At 50.6% G+C, this 24,262-nt stretch overlaps 1 protein-coding gene across 1 annotated transcript in view; it reads left to right on the top strand.

Annotated features, from left to right (window-relative positions):
* TRIM24 (tripartite motif containing 24) overlaps nt 1-24,262 on the top strand; it is a 1,193,545-nt gene that overhangs the window by 1,094,847 nt on the left and 74,436 nt on the right. The window contains exon 17 of the mRNA XM_086952962.1: nt 16,862-17,014. Within this exon, the coding sequence (XP_086809088.1) occupies nt 16,862-17,014 (153 nt within the window). The remainder of the gene's footprint in view (nt 1-16,861; nt 17,015-24,262) is intronic.

The raw sequence follows: 24,262 nt of genomic DNA, 5'->3' as shown, positions 1-24,262 counted from the left end.
TTGGATGTGGTGGCGGGTGTGGTGGCGGGTGTGGTGGTGGATGTGGTGGTGGATGCGGTGTTGGTGGATGCGGTGGATGTGGATGTGGTGGATGCGGTGTATGTGGATGGGGTGTTGGATGTGGAGGTGGATGTCATGGTGGATGTGGAGGTGGTGGTGATGGTGGATGTGGTGGTGGATGCGATGGATGTGGTGGTGGTGGATGTGGTGGGGGTGGATGCAGTGGTGGTGGATGTGGTGGGGGTGGATGCAGTGGTGGTGGATGTGGTGGTGGTGGATGTTGGGATGGTGGATGCGGTGGTGGTGGATGCGCTGGTGGTGGTTGCGGTGGATGTGACGGTGGATGTCATGGTAGATGTGCAGGTGATGGTGGATGTGGTGGTGGATGTGGTGGAGGTGGATGCGGTGGCGATGGTAGATGCAGTGGTGGTGGATGGGGTGGTGGTGGTGGTGGATGGGGTGGTGGATGGAGTGGTGGTGGATGTGGTGGTGGTGGGTGTGGTTAAAGTGTTGGTGGATGTGGTGGTGTGTGGTGGTGTATGTGGTGGTGGTGGATGCGGTGGTGGATGTGGTGGCGGATGTGGTTGGTGGATGCGGTGGTGGTGGTGGATGTGGTGGTGGTGGATGCGGTGGTGGATGTGGTGGTGGTGGAAGTGGTGGTGGACGTGTTAGATGTGGTGGTGGATGTGGTGGATGTGGTGGTGGTGGTGGATGTGGTGGTGGATGGGGTGGTGGATGTAGTGGTGGTGGGTGTGGTGGATGTAGTGGTGGTGGGTGTGGTTAAAGTGTTGGTGGATGTGGTGGTGGATGTGGTGGTGTATGTGGTGGTGGATGCAGTGGTGTATGTGGTGGTGGATGTGGTGTTGGTGGATGCGGTGGTGGATGTGGTTGTAGATGCGGTGGATGTGGTGGATGTGGCGGTGGATGTGGCGGTGGTGGTGGATGTAGTGGTGGTGGATGCAGTGGATGTGGTGGTGGTGGATGTGGTGGTGGTGGTGGATGCGGTGGTGGTGGATGCGGTGGTGGTGGATGCGGTGGTGGTGGATGCGGTGGTAGATGTGGCGGTGGATGTCATGGTGGATGTGGTGACGGTGGATGTGGTGGTGGTGGATACAGTGGTGGTGGTGGATGGGATGTTGGTGGTGGTGGATGCAGTGGTGGTGGTGGATGGGGTGGTGGTGGTGGATGGGGTGGTGGATGTAGTGGTGGTGGGTGTGGTGGATGTGGTGGTGGTGGGTGTGGTGGTGGTGGGTGTGGTGAAAGTGGTGGGGGATGTGGTGGTGGATGTGGTGGTGGTGGTGGTGGATGCGGTGGTGGTGGATGCGGTGGTGGTGGATGCGGTGGTGGATGTGGTGGTGGTGGTGGATGTGGTGGTGGTGGATGCGGTGGTGGATGCGGTGGTGGAGGATGCGGTGGAAGTGGTGGTGGATGTGTTGGATGTGGTGGTGGATGTGGTGGTGGGTGGTGGTGGGTGTGGATGTGGTGGTGGATGCGGTGGTGGTGGATGCGCTGGTGGTGGTTGCGGTGGATGTGACGGTGGATGTCATGGTAGATGTGCAGGTGATGGTGGATGTGGTGGTGGATGTGGTGGAGGTGGATGCGGTGGCGATGGTAGATGCAGTGGTGGTGGATGGGGTGGTGGTGGTGGTGGATGGGGTGGTGGATGGAGTGGTGGTGGATGTGGTGGTGGTGGGTGTGGTTAAAGTGTTGGTGGATGTGGTGGTGTGTGGTGGTGTATGTGGTGGTGGTGGATGCGGTGGTGGATGTGGTGGTGGATGTGGTGGCGGATGTGGTTGGTGGATGCGGTGGTGGTGGTGGATGTGGTGGTGGTGGATGCGGTGGTGGATGTGGTGGTGGTGGAAGTGGTGGTGGACGTGTTAGATGTGGTGGTGGTGGTGGATGTGGTGGTGGATGGGGTGGTGGGTGTAGTGGTGGTGGGTGTGTTGGATGTAGTGGTGGTGGGTGTGGTTAAAGTGTTGGTGGATGTGGTGGTGGATGTGGTGGTGTATGTGGTGGTGGTGGATGCAGTGGTGTATGTGGTGGTGGTGGTGGATGTGGTGTTGGTGGATGCGGTGGTGGATGTGGTTGTAGATGCGGTGGATGTGGTGGATGTGGCGGTGGATGTGGCAGTGGTGGTGGATGTAGTGGTGGTGGATGCAGTGGATGTGGTGGTGGTGGTGGTGGATGTGGTGGTGGTGGTGGATGCGGTGGAGGTGGATGCGGTGGTAGATGTGGCGGTGGATGTCATGGTGGATGTGGTGACGGTGGATGCGGTGGTGGTGGATGCGGTGGTGGTGGTGGATACAGTGGTGGTGGTGGATGGGATGTTGGTGGTGGATGCAGTGGTGGTGGTGGATGGGGTGGTGGTGGTGGATGGGGTGGTGGATGTAGTGGTGGTGGGTGTGGTGGATGTGGTGGTGGTGGGTGTGGTGAAAGTGGTGGGGGATGTGGTGGTGGATGTGGTGGTGGTGGTGGATGCGGTGGTGGTGGATGCGGTGGTGGTGGATGCGGTGGTGGTGGATGCGGTGGTGGATGTGGTGGTGGTGGTGGATGTGGTGGTGGTGGATGCGGTGGTGGATGCGGTGGTGGAGGATGCGGTGGAAGTGGTGGTGGATGTGTTGGATGTGGTGGTGGGTGGTGGTGGGTGTGGATGTGGTGGTGGATGTGGTGGTGGTGGATGCGGTGGTGGATGCGGTGGTGGTGGAAGTGTTTGATGTGGTGGTGGCGGGTGTGGTGGTGGATGTGGTGGTGGTGGTGGTGGTGGATGCGGTGGTGGTGGATGCGGTGGTGGTGGATGCGGTGGATGTGGATGCGGTGGGTGTGGATGTGGTGGATGCGATGTATGTGGATGTGGTGGTGGATGTGGAGGTGGATGTCATGGTAGATGTGGAAGTGGTGGTGATGGTGGATGTGGTGGTGGATGCGATGGATGTGGTGGATGTGGTGGTGGTGGATGCGGTGGTGGATGTGGTGGTGGTGGAAGTGGTGGTGGACGTGTTAGATGTGGTGGTGGATGTGGTGGTGGTGGATGTGGTGGTGGTGGAGGATGTGGTGGTGGTGGATGTGGTGGTGGTGGATGCGGTGGATGCGGATGTGGTGGTGGATGTGGAGGTGGTGGTGATGGTGGATGTGGTGGTGGTGGATGTGGATGTGGTGGTGGATGTGGCGGTGGATGTCATGGTGGATGTGGAGGTGATGGTGGATGTGGTGGTGGGGGTGGTGGTGGGGGATGCAGTGGATGTGGTGTTGGTGGATGCGGTGGGTGATATGGTGGTGGTGGATGCGGTGGTGGATGAGGTGGTGGTGGTGGTGGATGCGGTGGTGGTGGTGGTGGATGTGGTGGTGGATGTGGTGGTGGATGTGGTGGTGGGTGTGGATGTGGTGGTGGTGGATGCGGTGGTGGCTGCGGTGGTGGTGGAAGTGTTGGATCTGGTGGTGGATGCGGTGGTGGATGTGGTGGTGGTGCGTGTGGTGGTGGATGTGGTGGTGGTGGATGCGGTGGATGTGGATGTGGTGGTGGTGGATGCGGTGGATGCGGATGTGGAGGTGGATGTCATGGTGGATGTGGAGGTGGTGGTGATGGTGGATGTGGTGGTGGTGGTGGTGGATGGGGTGGTGGTGGATGTGGTGGTGGTGGATGCGGTGGTGGTGGATGCGGTGGTGGTGGATGCGGTGGAGGTGGATGCGGTGGATGTGGTGGTGGATGTCATGGTGGATGTGGTGGTGGATGTGGTGGTGGTGGATGCTTTGGTGATGGTGGATGCAGTGGTGGTGGATGGGGTGGTGGTGGTGGTGGATGGGGTGGTGGATGTAGTGGTGGTGGGTGTGGTGGATGTGGTGGTGGTGGGTGTGGTTAAAGTGTTGGTGTATGTGGTGGTGGATGTGGTGGTGGATGTGGTGGTGGTGGTGGTGGATGTGGTGTTGGTGGATGCGGTGGTGGTGGTGGATGTGGTGGTGGTGGATGCGGTGGATGTGGTGGTGGATGTCATGGTGGATGTGGAGGTGATGGTGGACGTGGTGGTGGATGTGGTGGTGGGGGTGGTGGTGGGGGTGGTGGTGGTGGATGCAGTGGATGTGGTGGTGGTGGTGGTGGATGCAGTGGTGGTGGTGGATGGGGTGGTGGATGTAGTGGTGGTGGATGTAGTGGTGGTGGGTGTGGTGGATGTAGTGGTGGGTATGGTGGATGTAGTGGTGGTGGATGTGGTGGTGGATGAGGTGTTGGATGTGGTGGTGGATGCGGTGGTGGTGGTGGTGGATGTGTTGGATGTGGTGGTGGATGTGGTGGTGGTGGATGTGGTGGTGGTGGATGTGGATGTGGTGGATGTGGTGGTGGTGGATGCGGTGTATGTGGATGTGGTGGATGTGGTGGTGGATGTCATGGTGGATGTGGAGGTGATAGTGGATGTGGTGGTGGATGTGGTGGTGATGGTAGATGTGGTGGTGGATGTGGTGGTGGTGGATGTGATGGTGGTGGATGCGGTGGTGATGGTGGATGCAGTGGTGGTGGATGGGGTGGTGGTGGTGGATGGGGTGGTGGATGTAGTGGTGGTGGGTGTGGTGGATGTAATGGTGGTGGGTGTGGTTAAAGTGTTGGTGGATGTGGTGGTGGATGTGGTGGTGTATGTGGTGGTGGTGGATGCAGTGGTGTATGTGGTGGTGGTGGGTGTGGTGGTGGATGTGGTGGTGGATGTGGTGGTGGATGTGGTGTTGGTGGATGCGGTGGTGGATGTGGTGGTAGATGCGGTGGATGTGGTGGATGTGGCGGTGGATGTGGCGGTGGTGGTGGATGTAGTGGTGGTGGATGCAGTGGATGTGGTGGTGGTGGTGGTAGATGCGGTGGTAGTGGATGGGGTGTTGGTGGTGGTGGATGGGGTGGTGGTGGTGGTGGTGGATGGGGTGGTGGTGGTGGATGGGGTGGTGGTGGGTGTGGTGAAAGTGGTGGTGGATGTGGTGGTGGTGGATGCAGTGGTGGATGTGGTGGTGGTGGTGGATGTGGTGTTGGTGGATGCGGTGGTGGTGGTGGATGCGGTGGTGGTGGTGGTGGATGCGGTGGTGGTGGTGGTGGTGGTGGTGGTGGTGGTGGATGCGGTGGTGGTGGAAGTGGTGGTGGATGTGGTGGTGGGTGTGGATGTGGTGGTGGGTGTGGATGTGGTGGTGGATGTGGTGGTGGATTACATTGAACCCGCATGCATCAAGTGGGGATTATACATTATAAAATAATGATTTATTTTGCGCTGACTCGCAACCTTAACCAGCCATGATCATTTAGAAATAAATAAGACTATCCACTTAGCTGTGTGAATCCATCAAAAGAACAGCTCAAGAAGGCTGTATGGTGGGCATCGTAAATAAAAAGTGCACTTTACACGGCCGGCCGGCCGTGAAACTGAAAGCACGGCCGGCCGTGAAAGCCTTTGATCTGGCAGGGGGTGGAGCGGCACACCCCGGCACCAAGCTGGGCAACAGATGGCTGGCGATTTGATGCTGTGCACGCGCATTTTAGGTCAATGCGCTTGCGCATTGACCTAAAAGCGCACGGGCACAGCACCAAATCGCCAGTTAGTTAAAGTTTGTTTAAAGCCCTATAGTCTCGCTTCTCTATCAATGCGCATGCGCATTGATAGGTCACAAGACCTAAAAAGGGGCCATGGAGCTCGTGCCTGTAGAAGACCAAGGCTCAGGGGTGTACTCTCTGTACTTCTTAGTACCCAAAAAGGACGGGTCTCTCAGATCTATTCTGGACCTCAGGCCTCTAAACAGTTACATTCTGTCAGAGCATTTTCATATGCTCACCTTACAACAGGTTCTGCCGTTACTCAGTCAGGGAGACTTCCTCGCAACTCAGGATCTAAAAGATGCGTATTTCCATATGCCCATACACCCATCACACAGACAGTATCTCAGGTTCACTATTCAAAACCAACATTATCAGTTCAAAGTCCTACCTTTCGGAGTAACGACGGCACCCAGGGTGTTCACAAAGTGCCTGCCGACAGTAGCAGCACACCTAAGGAGACAGCCCATACATGTCTACCCTTATCTGGACGACTGGCTTGTTCAAGCAAAGACGGCCCAGCAGTGTGCCAGCCACATGTCCCACACCATTCTTCTTCTTCACAGTCTGGGATTCTCGCTGAATTATCCAAAGGCACATCTTCAACCCGCCCACGTGCGACAGTACCTGGGCGCGACTATAAACACTCTGGCAGCCAAAGCTCAGCCAAATTCAGCGAGAATACACAGCATGCAGCTGCTGATACAAACATTCAGACCTCAACACTCGCTTCCAGCAAAAGTGTTCATGCAGTTGATAGGCATGATGACCTCCTGCATCTTCATAGTCCCGCACGCGAGACTACACATGCGTCCGCTTCAGGAGTGCTTGGCACGTCAGTGGAATCAGGCTCAAGGACAGTTAAAAGACCTAGTGTTGGTGAGTGGTCGGGCATTCAACTCTCTGCATTGGTGGAACCCACAAAACCTTTGCAAGGGCCGACCGTTCCAAGAGCCTGTGCCACAGATTATACGGACTCGTCTCTCCAGGGATGGGGAGCTCATGTACTCCACTACACAGTGCAGGGACTGTGGACAGCACAGCGAAAGAGGATGCACATCAACCTTCTGGAACTGATGGCAATCTTCATGGCGATGAAAGCATTCAAAGTACACTTGTGCAACAAGGTCGTGTTGATCCGGACGGACAACATGACTGCCATGTACTACATACAGAAGCAGGGAGGAACACACTCTCCACAGTTGTCTCATCTGGCTCAGAGCATGTGGAAGTGGGCCAGTCAGAGGAACATCTTCCTCATGGCGGAACACCTCCCGGGCAAGGACAACCAGATGGCGGATCTGCTCAGCAGACACAGCCACCAGATGCACGGGTGGGAGATACATCCATCAGTACTCCAACCGTACTTTCAGCAGTGGGGTCATCCACAGATAGACCTATTCGCCACAAGGGAAAACGCAAAATGCCAAAGCTTCGCAAGCAGGTTCCCACATCCACAGTTGCAGGGCAATGCGATATGGATGAACTGGTCAGGCAAATTTGCGTACGCTTTTCCCCCAGCACTTTTAATACCGCTGGTGGCACGCAAACTGAGGCAACACTCGATGACCCTCATCCTGGTTGCTCCAATGTGGGCACGCCAACCATGGTACAACACGTTTCTAGACCTATCCGTGGTACCGCATCAAAGGCTACACCTCACACCCAGGCTTTTGATGCAGAGCCATGGCGACATTCAGCATCCAGACCCGCAACAGCTCAACCTGGCGATCTGGCTCCTGAAGTCTTAGAATTTGGCTACCTCAACTTGCCGCCAGAATGTATTAATATCATCAAGGAGGCAAGACGGCCCACAACCAGAGCTTGCTATGCGGCTAAATGGAAGAGGTTTGTCATATATTGTAACAACAATGACATTGACCCGCTGGATGCATCTATTCAAAACATCTGTTATTTGCTGCACTTATACAGGTGTAATCTGGCGTACAGTTCCATTCGTATACATTTATCAGCAATACCAGCTTACCTTCAAAACAGGCAGCACCTCTCGCTATTCCGAGTGCCTGCCATTAAGGCTTTTCTAGAAGGGCTCAAAAGAGTGATCCCTCCCAGACACCCGCCTTCACCAGTCTGAAACCTCAATGTGGTCCTCACCAGACTGATGGGACCACCTTTTGAGCCTCTCCACTCTTGTGAGCTTCAGTTTCTAACCTGGAAAGTAGCTTTCCTAGTAGCCATTACCTCACTACGAAGAGTTAGTGAACTCCAGGCCTTAGCCATTCAAGAGTTGTTCATACAGGTCCACGCAAATGGGGTTGTATTACTCACCAACCCTACATTCATGCCTAAGGTGATTTCGCAGTTCCATATGAACCAGACCATAGAACTGCCAGTTTTCTTTCCTAATCCAGAAAATGTCGCTGAGAGATCCCTACACACATTAGATGTCAAAAGGGCTCTTATGTACTATATAGACAGAACTAAAGACTTCAGAAAAACAAAAGAGCTTTCTGTTGCATTTTCACCACAACACAAAGGCAACCCCATTTCCAAAGCAGGGATAGCCCGGTGGATCGTTCGGTGTATACAAATTTGCTATGCTAAGGCTAAACGCACACTAACCATTCCACCAAGAGCACACTCCACACGTAAATTAGGAGCGTCCTTGGCTTTCCTGGGGAATATTCCTTTAGAAGAGATATGTAAGGCAGCCACATGGTCCACCACACATACATTTACCAAACACTACTGCGTAGATGTGCATTCTAAACAGCAGGCAGCTGTATGACAGGCTGTTCTAAAAACTCTCTTTCAGACTGCTGCAGCTGGCACAGGCAGCCGCCGCTAATAGGAGGGACTGCTATGTAATCTATGCACAGATATGAATTCAGCAGGCCACATGCCTCGAACCGAATATGCTACTTACCAGTATTCATCTGTTCTTGGCATGTAGGGCTGCTGACATTCATATAGCCCACTCTCCTCCCCGGCGCCTGTAGCAGCTGTAGCATTCAGAATTACTATGTAGCATGGACATCACTCACTGTATTACACTCCATCTCTGCCACAATGGCGAAAAACAATCTGAAGATGGAGAGGATGCCCATGCGCACTGTAGTCCAGGGGAGGAGCCACCTATCTCGTGATACTTCGAAGACTCTTACAGGACAATAATGTGCAATCATCCGGACCCAAAACTAGGCGGCGATCTATGCACAGATATGAATGTCAGCAGCCCTACATGCCAAGAACAGATGCATACTGGTAAGTAGCATATTCGTATTTCATTTTCATTAACATAATGGGAATTCCCACAAAAATAGCTAAACAAATTCAGGGGACAAAGGGCCAAGTCGAACAAGAACTTTTTGGGTTTAGCTAGTTCACGGACCCACTCCCTGGAGGTACTGCTTTGGTATCTATTCTAACATGAGAATCTATGATTAGAAGTCTCTATCAGAAGAATGAGTTTCTTACCATCTGTAACCCTCTTTCTGTTCTAGACTTTATATAGCTGCAGATGCCTCCCCGCCCCTCCCATTCTGTGAGCCGACTCATCTAAAAAGATCCAGATCTGGGCGTCTGCACACTGGTCACAAAGGCTCTCTCCCAGTTTCCTGTTTTTACATATTTATTCAGATAAATTCAGACAGAAACCAATCTGTTTCCAGGGTGTATTTATTTATATAAGCCGGAATAAATATGGAAAATAAGCCGGTTTTATTTTTCGGTCGTGTTGTGATAGCAATATGAAGTGTTTGGAGAGGTACGTAACAGTGGGAGGGAGGATGATATTTAGATACCTAAACACCTGTAATATCTATCCATGCTTTACGGTATGTGTGTTAAAAGAAAATAGCTTGAGAAATGTTTCATTGTAGTTAAAAACATCCAACAGAAACAACTGCTGGTTACAGGCTTCTCAAAACATTTGCTCAGGGGGTTGAGTTTTTGCTGCAGTTACTATATGTAACCTACATATCTGAAAGAAACACGTTACTGTTAGATACCTTATCTTAGAATATCCCCAGGCGTCCTACTGGATCTGGAAAGTTTTCGCTAGCAGTACATCTGCGCGTCAGTAGGTGGCGTTGTGCGGCTCCGCGTCCATCGCTGGCGTCGTATGCACCGAGATGACATAACAGAGACTACTTAGGAGCCACCCATGCACACTGACGTCAGTTCTTTCTTTTTCCACACCAGTAAGTGCAGATCCGGTTAGAGCACGTACCTTAGTCTTTTTTAGACTATCTTTTTGAGACTTTAGTCTCCTGTAAGTTTGAGTCTACTGTGGTGCACGTAGGGATGCCTGGTTTCAAGTCTTACGGGGCCTGCCGTCGTAATATGCCAGTGGCAGACCCTCAAAACGTCTGTCTCTACTGCCCCTGGAGAAAGACCACGACTCCCGGTCCTGTATGAACTGTTTGGCCATGGCCCCGAAGGCCTTGAGGGAGTGGCGCTGGAAGTTTCTTGCGGTCCGGCACTCGTCCCAGAGCCGTCCACGGGCCGCTCCGGAGAACGCTCCGGCCACCGTGCCACAAGGTCCCACGCTCCAGCCCCAGCGCCACCCTCTGCTGCGCCTCCGGCGCCGCAGTGGATGGCATTTGTTCCGCCCCAGCCCTGGTTCCGGCAGAATTTTATCCCTACTTGGGACACGGCGCTGGTTCGGCCCCGTCCTGCGCAGTTTGTTCCTTCTCTGGTCCCTGCCACCGCAGTCTGTTCCACATACGGCGGAAGTGGAGGACGACTGGGAGGGGTTCAAGGACCCTCTTGTTCGTCAGTGTGACTCTAAGCAGGACTGGACTGACGAATTAGAGGAGGCCGGCGGCCTTGATGTCTCCTCTGACCAGGGGTTTTCTTCTCCTCCGCCTACCATGGAGGAGGGCGCTTCTTACACAATGGTGCTCCATTTGGCCGCTGAGTTCCTCCACCTTGATCTCCCTACGGTCGCCCTAAAGACTAATCTCCTCACTGAGGTGCTCCAGACGGCGTTCACTTCACAGCCTATGGCCTATGGATTTATCCGCTGCCTTCAACACGGTGTCACATGAAATACTTCTCGGTCGCTTGAGGGAGGTGGGTATAGGAGGTGTAGCTCTGTCCTGGTTGGAGAGCTTTCTTTTGGGCCGCTCGCAAGGTGTCAGATTGGGCTCCCATCATTCCATCTTAAGGGAGCTCACCAAGGGAGTGCCACAGGGCTCATGCCTAAGCCCCACACTCTTCAATGTGTATGTGGCCCCCTTGGCAGACATTGCTAGAGCATATGGGTTCACCATGGTGTCGTATGCTGACGACACTCCGCTTTTATTCCCCTTCCAGACTTTCACGCCCGCAATACAGAGATCTTTTGCGGAAGGAATGAGGGTTATATCTTACTGGATTGCTTTAAATTGCCTCCAGTGCAATGTAGGCAAGACGGAGGTCATGTTGTTCGGGGAGCTCGGGGAGGCCACGCTTCTGTGGTCCCCAGAATGGTTGCCCCCGGACTTGGGACCAGTACCAACCCCCAAACAGACAATAAAAAATCTTGGTGTGCGGCTTGTTAAGGCACTTCTGCTCAAAGAACATACAAACCAAGTAGCAGGATCCTGTTTTCATGTCATCGACTGCTAAGACGCGTCTTCCCATTCCTACCTGACAACCATAGGAAAACACTTGTCCAGGCACTGGTAATTAGTAGACTGGATTACTGTAACGGCCTGTTAATCTCGGCCAATGAGGAACAACTACAGAGATTGCAAGTAGTCCAGAATACCGCAGCAGTACTTGTTCTCAATGCCCAGCCAAGGACTGCATCACGTCCTCTCCTGGACAAACTCCATTGGCTGCCGGTTAGGCAGCGCGTAAAATATAAAATCTGTTGCACAATACATAAATGCCTGTTTGGCACAGGACCCAAGTACTTGAAAGAAAAATTCAATCCCTACAGTCCCGGGCGCACTCTGCGTTCTAGTAGTCAGCAACTGATCCAGGTTCAAAGGATCAGGAAAGCCAGACAGGGAGGCCGAGCTCTCTCCTATAAAGGCCCTATTTTATGGAACTCACTTCCCCACACTCTGAAACAAATCACCAACCTTCTGTCCTTCGGGAAGACCTTAAAAACATTTCTTTTCCCGGTCCCATAACATAATATATAGCAACACTCACTCTTTCCTTGCTTATGGTCACGATTAGGTTTCTCTAGAAAAGCGCAAGCGCGGCGATACCCCTTCGGGGGTCGAATCCTGCGCTACATAAGAAAATAAATAAATAAATAAAATATGCTGCCATTTAATGATGCCCTCACGGAAGTCTTACTGGGCACTTGGTCGCGGCCAGCCACAGGGGCCCCTGTGGATAAGAACGTCGCCAAGCGTCATCGCCCGGAGCAGGGCGACCCTGCATTTCTGACTCATCCTACGCCTGAGAGCTTGATCATCCAAGCTTAGACGTCCCAGGGTGCCTTTCCCACGGCTCCGCCCAATAAGGACTCTTAGAAGCTGGAGCAGTTCAGCAAGCGGTTGTTCTCTTCGGCCAGCGGTTGTTCTCTTCGGCCAGCTTAGGGCTGCAGTCGGTGAACACAGCATACCTATTGGGCCGATATTCCCACGCGGTGTGGGATACAGTTGCACAGGCGTTGCCTCGGTGTCCTGAAGAGACCCAAGCTGTGCTGTCTCAAACTGTTGCAGAGGGTAAAGATGCGGCTAAGTTCACCCTTCGGTTGGTTTGGACACCGCGGACTCACTAGGTAGATCAATTTCTACGACTGTGGCACTTCGTCCCTAGGCCTGGTTGAGATCTACCCGGTTCTCGCCAGATGTCCAAAGCTCACTCATGGACATGCCCTTTGATGGCACTCACATGTTTGGCGATAAAGCAGACAGCGCGCTGGAGCGTTTTAAGGACTCGCGGGCCACGGCCAAGTCCTTGGGTCTTTCCACGAAAATCCAGCCACTCCTGGTTTTCGTTCCTTTCGTGGCCATGGAATGGTCACCTAGGCACGTTCTTTCAGCAAGCCTGTGCAGACCCAGCCTCAGTACAGCCTTGGACGCGGTTTCGGCAGGGTTGGGTCTGGGAATCAGCATGGGGGTCAGTCCACCTCCGCCCCCGCTGCTTCTACCTCCAAACCTTCCTAATCCGAGGTTTGTGGGGCACCCCACGCCAGTGGGTTTCAGGATCTGCCATCATCTCCCTCACTGACACGCTATCACATCGGAGAAGTGGGTGTTGCAGATCATCCACAGGGGTTACTCCCTTCCCTTTCAGTCCACCCCTCCAGCCATGCCACCTCAGTACCACTGCATGTCGGGGGAACACTTGGCACTTCTCCAGCAGGAAGTCATGGCCCTCTTGGCCGAGTGCTTTCGTGGGCCAAAAGTGGTTGTTATTCCCACTACTTTCTTGTCTCGAAGAAGGACAAAGGGGGCCTGCTTCCCATCTTGGACCTCCGGAACGTCAACCCTTACCAGCGCCCCTCGGGTGTTCATGAAAGTGATGGCGGTGGTCGCAGCTCATCTGCTCCTATCGGGGGTCTCAGTCTTCCCCTATCTAGACGACTGGTTGTTGAAGGCGGTCTCGCCCAAACGGTCGTCTCCCACCTCCAAAATACCGCCGACCTCCTGCCTTTGCTGGGGTTTACCATCAATGTGCCAAAGTCGCACCCAAGTCCCTCTCAAAATCTCCAATTCATCGGAGCGGTTCTGGATTTGGCGCAGTTTGGGGTCTATCCTCCCGAACAGCGGATCCAGGATATTGAGGCTCTGATTCTGATCTTTCAGCCTCTATCCCGGGTTTCAGTCAGGATGACCCTCCGGCTCCTGGGCCTGATGGCCTCCTGCATCCTAGTGATACATCATGCCAGGTAGCATATGCGGGCTTTGCAGTGGGACCTAAAGTTCCAGTGGGTGCAGCATCAGGGTAACCTGTCCGGCCACATCCAGATCTCGGAGGGCACTGCACGACACTTAAAGTGGTGGCTCACGAACCACGATTGGGTCAATGGCAGATCCCTCTCCCTTCCCCATGGCCACATGGGAGAGGCGGAGATCAGGGTCCTCTGGTCTCCAGTGGAGTCCTGACTCCATATCAACCTTCTGGAGCCTTCTGGAGCTGCAAGAGATCCGACTTGCTCTGAAAGCCTTCCTTCCCTCTGTCCGGGGACAGGTAGTGCAGGTGTCCATAGACAACACCCCCGCCATGTGGTATTGCAACAAACAGGGAGGGCTGGGGTCGTGGACCCTATGTCAGGAGGCTCTGCGCCTCTGGACATGGCTGGAACATGGGGCATGTCTCTGGTTGTTCTACACCTTGCAGGCTTCCTGAATCCCTGGGCGGACAAACTCAGCTGCAGATGCATGTTGGATCACGAAAGGCGTCTGACATCAGACTTGGTGCAAGGTCTCTTTCGGCAGTGGGGAGAGCCTTGGTTAGATCTAGTCACCACCAAAGAGAATGCTCAATGTCCTCAATTCTGCACCTTGGAATTTCCAAGGCAGCACTCGCTCGGAGACGCTTTTCGTCGCAAGTGGAGTTGCGGTCTGTTGTACGCTTTTCCGCCTATATCACTTCTGCCCGGAGTGCTGAAGGAGGTCAGGCGCGACCGGGCCCAAGTCATTCTTGTGGCTCTGGATTGGACAGAAGAGTATGGTATCCTGAACTATTCAGTCTGGCCATCTGTCCTCCAATCGGACTGCCTCTTCGGGAGGATCTTCTGTTGCAGCAGCAGGGGACGGTCCTTCACCCGAACCTGTCCAGCCCCCACCTCCATGCGTGGAGATTGAGCGGCGACAGTTGACAGCTTTTGACCTTCTTGTCGAACGAAGTGATGTTAGCTTGGCAGCCAGGCGTTCCTCCACAAAAACGGTATACGCCTGCAGGTGGAATACATTTGTGGCATGGTGCACAGCGAAGGCTGTGGATCCTCTTTCTGCCCCTCTTTCAGAAGTTCTTCTGTTCCTCCTTTCTCTGGTCAACAGGGCTCTGCTCTGGGCACTATCAAGGGCTTAATCTTGGCACTTTCCGCTTTTTTAAGGCTTTCAGATCAGCCCCCTCTTTTCATTTCTTGAAAGGCATTACACACACGTTCCCTCCGGTCCCCTTTATAAGGCCTCAGTGGGACTTGATTCTTGTGTTGACTTATTTGATGTGTGTTCCCTTTGAGCCGCTTCACAACTGTCTTTTGTCTTCTCACCTTAAAGACTGCTTTCCTGGTTGCTATCACCTCTGCCAAAAGAGTGAGTGAGCTCCAGGCTCTTTCTTCTAAACCTCCTTTCCTTTCTGTTCATCCGTACATGGTGGTGTTAAGGACCTGTCCTTCTTTTTTGCCCAAGGTTGTCACGCCCTTCCACATCGGGCAGACCATCACTTTTCCCACCTTCATTCCGCCTCTGCATTCTTCGAAAGAGGAAGAGAGGCTCCACCGTCTGGACCCAAAACGTGCGCTCTAGTTCTATCTGAAGCGCACACAACAGTCCCGGGTGGATGATGAGCTCTTTGGTGGCTATGTGGGCGCCAAGAAAGGTCGGGCTGTGCACAAATGGACCATCTCTTGGTGGGTCGTTCTGTGTATTAAAGCCTGTTACTCCTTGGCTAAAAACGAGCCTCCTGTGGGGCTGCGTGCCCATTCTACTCGGGCGACAGCAGCCACTACTGCTCTGGGACGGGGAGTCCCTTTGCAAGATATCTGTCAGGCAGCTACATGGTCCTCGCTGCATACCTTTACCAAGCATTATTGCCTTGACAGCCAAGTCCGTAGAGACGGTTTCTTTGGCCGTTCTGTTCTCTGGGATTTTTTGGTGTGATCTTAGTTTGCAGACCCTCCACCGGGGTTGGTATTTTCTGGGGTATCTATTCTAAGGTAAGGAATCGAACACTAACATGTTTCTTTCAGATAAACAAGTTACTAACCTTCCGTAACAATATATCTTTAAGAAACATTAGTTAGTGTTAGATTCCTTACCGCCCCACCCATCCTCCCCGTTCTACGAACTGGTTTCTAGGGTTAAGGTCATCCCTTTTAGGGCCCTAGTTTTATGCACCAGTGGTAAGTGTCTTGCATGGCTCTGCGTTACTGGCGCGGAAAGTAGTGTACAGAACTGACATCAGTGCACATGGGTGGCGCCTGACGTCATCTCGGTGCATACAACGCCGGCGACGAATGCAAAGCTGCACAACTCCACCTACTGACGCACAGAGGTACTGCTAGCTAAAACTTTCTGGATCCAGTCTGACGCCTGGGGATAGTCTAAGGTAAGGAATCTTACACTAACTAATGTTTCTTACAGATATATTGTTACCAAAGGTAAGTAACTTGTTTGTTAATTGCTGCAAATGCAGTCGAAAGTTTTGCTGGATAATGCGCCTGCTACAAAAATGGGTTTGTATAATGTCAAAATTAGTTTTAATTTTATGCTAAATAACTGGTGTAGCATGAATTTAACGCCAGCAAACATAGTGATGTATCCCTGTGTTCCTCTGAGTCTCCAAAAATCCCTTAAAAAAAATAAACAAGTGAAAACTTTATGAATGGATGTATTGTTGTGAAGCATCATTTTTAATGTGATAAGCTTGTCTTCAAGAGAACCATTGGCTCTTCACAAGTCTAAATTAACACCTTTTTATTCCATTGTCATTCAAAGACTATGGTGAGCTCAGATATTTTATGATATTGGATATGTCCTTGAGACCTGATGCTTCACATGCATAGAAGCCTTTTGCATTTAAAAATAGTTTCTCATCCTTCCTGGCACTAGTGAAAAATGTACGCTTATCTATTTGTGGATGGGCGATTTGAACACTTTGTGGCTCACCAACACACAATGCTACAGTATACATTCTGTGATTTGGTGGTCGAACATGTCCTCTGTAAGGTGAGACATACAGTTAAAATATGGAACATTTGTTTGAATGAAAGACATCCAGCCTCCATACAATTTAATTATACGGTGTACATGTACATTTTCTCTTGAATAAATGCAGAAAACGCCAATTGCAGGTTCTTCCTTTTCCAACATGGGTACAGAACAAATGCAGAAAAACACTGATAAAATGAATAAAAAATAACCATGGATAAATACGGACAGAAATATTGAAAAAATAAATGCCATGAAACCGGAGCCCTAACTATAACCTGGTCTTCTGCTGTCTAGTATTGCTGATATGTATACCTATTTAAAATTAAACTTGCAGTGACTTAATTTGCCTTAAAAGCAACTGCATTCTGCTGCAGAAAAGAGAACTGTTACTTTTATGTACCTGAGGTGTCCATCCAATGCTGAAAATAAACTGGTAGAAATTGAATTTAGATGCTGGAAACATGTTTGGATCGGTAGAACGTTTTGCACTGTTAATCGTCCTACTTTCCTCTAGGTGCCTGATTACTACAAAATAATTAGGAGGCCAATGGACCTGTCAGCCATTAAGAAGAAACTTCAATCCAGTCATGTTCCTTGTTACACAAAGTCTGAGGAGTTTGTGGCAGATATTCGACTGATCTTCAAGAACTGTGCAGAGTTTAATGAGGTGAGCATGGATGCTGATGTGTATGTTGAGAATATGTGATAGAAATACTAAAGTGTTATGATATGACTATATCTATGATGGCAAATTATCATTTCAAGTAAATGTTCCTTTTAAGGTTTTGCCTAAAGACTGCTTAAACTGTCTTGACAGCTTTATATGCCCCCCCATCCCCCCAGAAAATATAACGAGCCTTGGCATAGCCAATAGGTCTCGCCTTTGGGACCTTATAAGTATGTGTTTATGCATCAGGTCTAAAAGGCGAGAACTATTTGCTATGGCAATGCTTGTTTTCTACGCTATAGAATTAAGAAAGGACAGTCCGCTGCAGATCGTAAAACCTGTACTTTATAAAAGCTAAAAAAAAATTCTCCTTTCATCAAACCTAATACATTACATTATTATGTGGATGCCAGCTGCTTCCCTCAGAGTGTTTCTCAGCACAGGACAGACCCGACTGAAGCGCAATTCCTGGTTCACATAGCTGTGGGCAGATTCAAGTAAAGCTCTCGCTCGGCAGGTACACTTTAATCTCAGCGAGACTCCTTTGAGGACTGGCTGCTCAAAGCGTAACAGAAACTTTGAGGAGAATGTTTGAGAATGGAAACAAATATGACTCACCCTCAGAATATAAACGTAGACAAAACACACACGACTCGTCAGCAGCCGCGGTGATGATTTTAGTCTAAGTGTCTCATCTCTAGCGAATGTTGGTTTCCTCACCAGAGATTTTTCGCAGCAGTACAAGACTGTTGTGGGCTTTCAGCCATCGTCGCAGTGAAGATATGAACCGGATTTTAAAGCTTACGAGTATTACAATTTTCTTTTAAAAGCAGGATGATCAGCAAAGGTTGGCGGGTGGGGGAGGGCTGCGTGTGTGTGGGGGGCAGGGAGAGTCTTGTTTGTCCTTTCAGTGTCTCAGGATAAAAAGAATCTACTGAAGAAAATCGACTAAAGTGGTGCTGGGAGGCAGAACAATTTAAAATGCTGTAAATAAATGAACTAGCATGCGCGCCTAAAAAAGTGGCAGCAAAAGTGAAAGCGTTTTCCTTGCGGGAGCGAGCAGCGCCAGGAGCGATAATTGCTAACACATGGCGCCAAAGCTCGCTCCCGCAAGGGAATCGCCAAACGTGCACACGTTGCCATTGAAAGCAATTTAACGCATGCACGTTTTTGCCTGCAATGCTGTGTCGATTGCAAAGGGTCGTTTTCCTTTGCAGCCCATGCTCGCTGCGTAGGCGAGACCTTAAACATGTATGCATATAGTGGGCGTTCAGACAATCCTTTCTAGCCATTGGGATGTTCAGATGTTGCTCATACTATGTACTCACTCACCACATAATACAGCACAGAACACTTGTCCAGACCAGTTCCTCCATCTGATAGCTTCACTTTGATTAACTGCATTTTGCTTTTGAAAAAATGTAAAGCCACCTAAATACAAGCAAAGGCAATAGGTCTCGCCTATGCAAGAGCTATTAGCTTTACCAATATGTTTCATCCATGTTGTACACAAACGTTAGTGGGGTAAAGGAGAGTGTTATGTAGTGTCGTAAAATGCAGTAAAGTGGAATGTTATGGTGTGGTGACAAGTGAGTGCCGTGGAGGGAGTTGAGTGGTGTAGAGCACGGTGGAGTGGGGTAGAGCAGAGTAGATGGCCATATAGCACAGTAGATTGCCGTGGAATGGCATAGAGTAGAGTAGTGTAGGAGAATTGAATAGCATAGAGTGGAGTTGAGTGGAGTGGCATAATAAATTGTGGGTGGTGTCGTAGACTAGAGTGGAGTAAAGTGGCATGGAGCTACATAGAGTGGAGTAGTGTTGTAGAGTGGAGTAGAGCAGCATAGAGTGGAGTGTCTTAGTGGCCTAGAGGTCAGTGGCGCAGTGTAGTTAGACATAGAGTGCATTTGTTTTGAGTAAAGTTTATAAAGTGCTTTGGCGTAGTTTGCAGTGGTATAGAGTGGTGCAGTTGAGTAGATTGTTTGACAGTAGGGTGGGGTAGTGCAGGGATAGAGTGGAGTGGCGCAGGTCAGAGTGCAGAGGTCTAGTGTGGCGTAAAGTGCAGTGGTCTACAGTCAAATACTGTAGGGTACATTGGTGCAGAATAGATTAGAGTGGCAAAGAGTGCATTGCCTTAGAGTGTAGTAGAGTGGTGGAGGGGAGCAGAGTAGAGGGTCGTGGAATAGCACAGAGACCAGTGGAATACAGTTGAGTTCTGTGGATTCACCAGTTATAGTTTACTGAGCTTACTATAACTTCTACCCTCGTCATGCACTGATTACGACCTCACATATTACATTACTTATGATATCATTGATGACATCACTGGCATCTCAAATGACGTATTTAATGACCTCATACAATCATTATAATACTGTTCTATAAGTTATGTGGACTTGAAGTAATACAACTGTTCGAGGCATGTGAGCTGTAGATCACATGCTATGTATAGCCTGCCATCTAGTGTTGGGTCTGGATGTTTGCACTTTGGTATTTTTAGAAGTCTTTTCCAGTCACGAGGTAGGTGGTGACTCCTTTCGGTGATAGTGCGCATGGGCATAGACTCCTTTGTTAGATTGGTTTTTTTCTGCCATCGGGTTCGGATGTGAATTGCTGCGCTCCAGTACCCTTTCTCGGGTTCCCTTCGATGCGCAATCCACTACCCTCAACGATATTGTCTCTTGATCGTGTTTCCTAGCAGTCGATAGAACGGACTCAATTCAAGCTGTGTCCAGGGTGTCGCGCCAAGTTTCCTTGCACCGACTTGCACGAAGTGTCCCCAGAACATTAAGAGAAAGACTGCGACGCGTGCTGATTGTATCGATCGAAGAAGATGCTTCGTGACAGTCGGGCTTGACGTCACGAGATGCAACATCAGGGCAGCTCCGTATTGGACATCTGTGACGAAGATTCCGATGAAGAAGAACTACACGCTCAAGGAGCAGAGGAAGCACAACACATCTCTGTGTCCGAAGCCAACTCCGACATGGAAGAAGAGGAGCAAGGTACAACGGGTCAGTGTACCGTGAGTACAGAATCCCCCTTGCCCCAACAGCACAAGACCAAAAAGGCTCCGGTCCCTCCTCTGCCTACGGGCCAAGTTCTGCATCAAATAAGCGTTTGGAAGACACGCTCTCGGGCCCGTCTCCGAAACATTAAAAAAAATCCTTCCGGCTCAGCCTAGAGACGGCCCGATGCTGGTGCCGAGCCGAAGTCTTCGGTGTCGAAACTGAAGCATGTCGTGGTCACTATTGCACTGTTATCGAAGAGCAAATCTTCGGAGCTGAGGGGTTTGGAACTGAAACTTTCAACGCTGAAAACGTTGACCCAAGACAAAAAGACTCTACCAAAAGTGCCTCGTCCGATGTTCCACCTTTGGATCCAAAACAGAAAGAGCTCATTATAAGCACAGACGCTGGACATATCTATGTTAAATTGCCTGAAAAACAGAAAATGGGCCTACAGGAGACAGACACCAACACCTGCTCGCACAAAGAAACCAGAGCAAAATCACCGACGACCAGCTCACCTCCTCACTCGGCAACTCTACCCCAACCACAGCAGAACACGACGACCCCAACACCCCAGGCCGAAATCTGCACAGACGGATCTCCGACAGCGCCAACTCCATAGCCCCCCTCAAAAAGAACAACACACATGCCAAGAAAGCCAGATGGTTTACCAGCGAACTTCGAGAGTACAGATGCACATGCCACCACCTCAAAGGCCTGGAGAAACTCCAAATCCACAGAAGCCCACAACTAGTTCAGAGCCGCCACCAACGCCCACCACCAACTCATCAGAGAAACGAGAAAAACAGCAATTGCAGGTTCGAAGGTCGACAGGCCGGTAGGGCTGGGGCCATGTCAGTTGGTGTCGTCCTCTAGTTAGCAACTGTACAGCAGGTCTTCTTTTTAGTTTTGGAATCCGGATCAGGGGGCCCCTAAATACTTAATTTAGGGGCGTAACAGGTATGGGCAGGTCAGGGACCAGTGGGATGGGGGCAGGAACCTGTCTCTGATTGGGTAGGGCTCCCCATCCTCAAGATGGTGAGAGCCCGGAATGGTGCTTCACCTCGCCTCTCCCACCTGAGGGGTGGGGTTGGCAGAGGCAGGCACACCCCTTTCCTCACTGTGGGTTTCCCGCCTGTCTTCCCAACAGAGAGGGTCTCAGACCGGTGGGGACCAGTTGCGGAGTACAGCAAGTGGTCTGGAGAAGCTCACAAAGGCGGCATGCCTTTGAAGTTTGCCCTGCCCATCTTGGGGGATTTGGCCTAGCACCTCGCCCCAGGATGTGCATTGTTGCAGGCCCACGAGAGTGGATGGCTCTCTACCCAGGTTTCCAGCAACATGTCTGCTGGGTGGCAGCTGAAGCAGCCTCTCAGTCAGGACGCTGGTTGTGGGTTATTTTCAGGGGGCATCTCTAAGTTGCCCTCTGTCGTGCATTGTACATTAAATCCCACACTGGCATCAGTGTGGGTTTAATGTGCTGAGAAGTTTGCCACCAAACTTCTCAGTCTCATGGTGCTGTGGAGTTCGTGATGACGACCTCCCAGCACCATATAATCTTAATGGCTGCACTGGAAAGGACCTGAGTACTGTAGAGGTACAGGGCTCGAGCACCTGTATCCACACCACTGGCATAGGGCACCCAGCTAGAGGGGTGACTGAGGTATGTCAGGGCAGTGTTTTGCGGGCATTGACGTAAATAGTTAATTTACTCTCTTAATTTCTATGCAGGTAAGTACTTAATCAATAATAACTCAATCAGAAGGAAAGAAAACAGAGTCCGTGGTGTTAGAGTTTCTAAGGGTTTTATTCCTCATAAAGGAATCAGGATATCATGTTCTGACCACCACAGGGGTGTCAGAAGGGATAGATGAGCGCGCTGCCGTTTATTGACAATACATAGCTTATATACTTGATTTACATCATAATGTTCAATGTAAGAGGCGTAACAGCTGAGAGAAGACAAGATAACAGTATACACGTGGTACCAATACATCATCAAGAGGCGTAAACTAGGCGTGAACTAGAGGTGTGTGCTAGAAACGTCACTGATAGGTGACGCAAGTGGGTGGCACCAAGGGGTGGTGCTAACAGAATGTTGCAATGTCAGCAGAAATCGGAAGCTTGGATGCGCACGCAGCTGCATGACGTGTGATTGACGGGGTGCAGGGGTCTTGACATTTACACTGACAGGAAAGAGACAGAAGTCTGGCATGTCAGATCAACTTGTACTTCTATCATATCTGGTATCTGATGTTTAGGAACTATACTATCTGGGCGGAAAGGTCTCTAGGGCAGAGGCTATTCTATGCTAACTGTGGATGCGTGTATAAGCGCCTGAGTGTCTACATGTGGAGCGTGGGGGCACGGGGCCTTCCATGGAAGCATGGCAACGGAGGCTATGAATTACTTGCATTGAGACAGGTCGGCCCTTTTGGCTCTGCAGCTGGAGAGGATGTTTACAGGATCTGGTAGGCAGGAATGTATTCTCGGGGAGCGGAACAGATAACTCGAAGGTTATAGTCAGTCTTGGCAGAAAGCAGGCTTGAGCTGAGCGCGAGGGGCCGCGCTGAAAGTAGGACAGAGTTCACGAGTAGAGAGGTAGCCTGGGCAGAGTCAGGAGCCACAAAAGAGGTTCAGATGGCAGGAATTCAGGGCCTACTCTGGCTAGAGCAGGAATACATGAAAAGTGTACTACAAAAAGACGGTGGCATAGCATACTTAGGAATGGACTATATAATCCATTCATGGTGGATCTGAAAGAGGACAAGTTAACGGTGGACGCAAATGTATTTGCGTCTTCATAGCTGTCACAGGAGGGAAGTTACATGCACTTTAAGCTGATACATGGAGTCGGTGGGGTACGCGCTAGGGAACACATCATGGCCAAAATTTAATTTTCCTCATTCCCTCCTTGTTCCCTACGGACCCTTCATGAAATATCGATCCTCATGAATCGATCAGTCTGTTCTTGTAACATCATTTGTTCTTCTTTCTTTTGGTTACGTTTTGAGTGGAAACTGGAATGTTCAATACAAGAAGTGGCACACAGTCCACAGATCGCTGGCCCACACTGTAGGCACAGGCAGCAACTGAATACTAGGACTAGGCCAATGCCTAGGAAGGATAGGATCTTCCATCCCCAAGCTGTTAACGTTGTCCAGAACCAACCGGACCAAGTCCAGGTGCCTGGAGTCTGATGTATCTGATTTGCAATTTTATGAAGACGGGTGATAGCTTGAAATACAGAGGGTGCATTCTGTGGAATGAAAACACAGCAGCTTGACCCGATGACCTTACAGGCTCCACCTCTATCTGCCAAGATGACGTCAATTACAAGACGATTCTGAAGGACAACAACCCGCATAGCGGACTGCTCTTCTGTTAAGTTACCTAAGGCGGAGGTAGTTTCATTTACTACGGCTTCAAGTGTTCTAGTTAATCTGCGTATTAATTTACTATTCTGGACAGGACCTAAGAAGAAAAAGAATCCTTTATTAAAGTCAGTGTACTGTTCCCATGCCGTTTCTGTGTAGTCGACAAGGGGGGCATCTCTTCTGGGTCTATTCTTTACTAGATTGCTATTTCTATGGTAATCAGAAGGAGCTAGAAAAACAGGTGGCAGAAGGAATGCAATGTAACAGGTACCATCCCAATCTGGAGGTAGACAGATGTATGCGGTATGACCACACACAAAGTAAGAATGACTGATAGCTTTGAAAGATGATTTTCCATCATCACTGAATTCGACCACAGTAGTGCATTTACTATGACCTAAGTGTACGGAACCTTTCTTCTTGATACATAATTCACCAATGACTGGCAGTACTGACATAATAGGTAGAACTGGTGCGGCTTTGGATTCGACAGTAAGAATCATAAGGCTAATTGTGTAATTACCTAATCCATATACTTCATTTTCTAGATCAGTTCCTATTCTAATGGGGAGTCCCTCCTTATCTGGGTAACAGACGTCTAGTAGGACCAAGTTCAGGTTTCCCCAAACCCAACCCCCATCGAAAACAGCAATGTCGGGATCTAAAGAATTAATTATCTTAAACCATGCTCCGCAGGAGCCATTGTGAGTGAACGGGTAAGGAAAGAGAGGCAGGGCTCCCTTATAATTCTGGTAGGGAGGGAGTCGGCCACATATCCAGCAATTTGTAGCATTGTTAGTTTGATGAGAATGATGTAACATACTAATGAATGTATTGTTGCGCAGCGCAAGTCTGTAGGAAAGCTC

The sequence above is a fragment of the Lissotriton vulgaris genome, chromosome 1_2, assembly GCF_964263255.1.
Source record: "Lissotriton vulgaris chromosome 1_2, aLisVul1.2, whole genome shotgun sequence".
Lineage (NCBI taxonomy): Eukaryota > Metazoa > Chordata > Amphibia > Caudata > Salamandridae > Lissotriton > Lissotriton vulgaris.
This window is presented reverse-complemented; position numbering and strand designations above follow the sequence as displayed.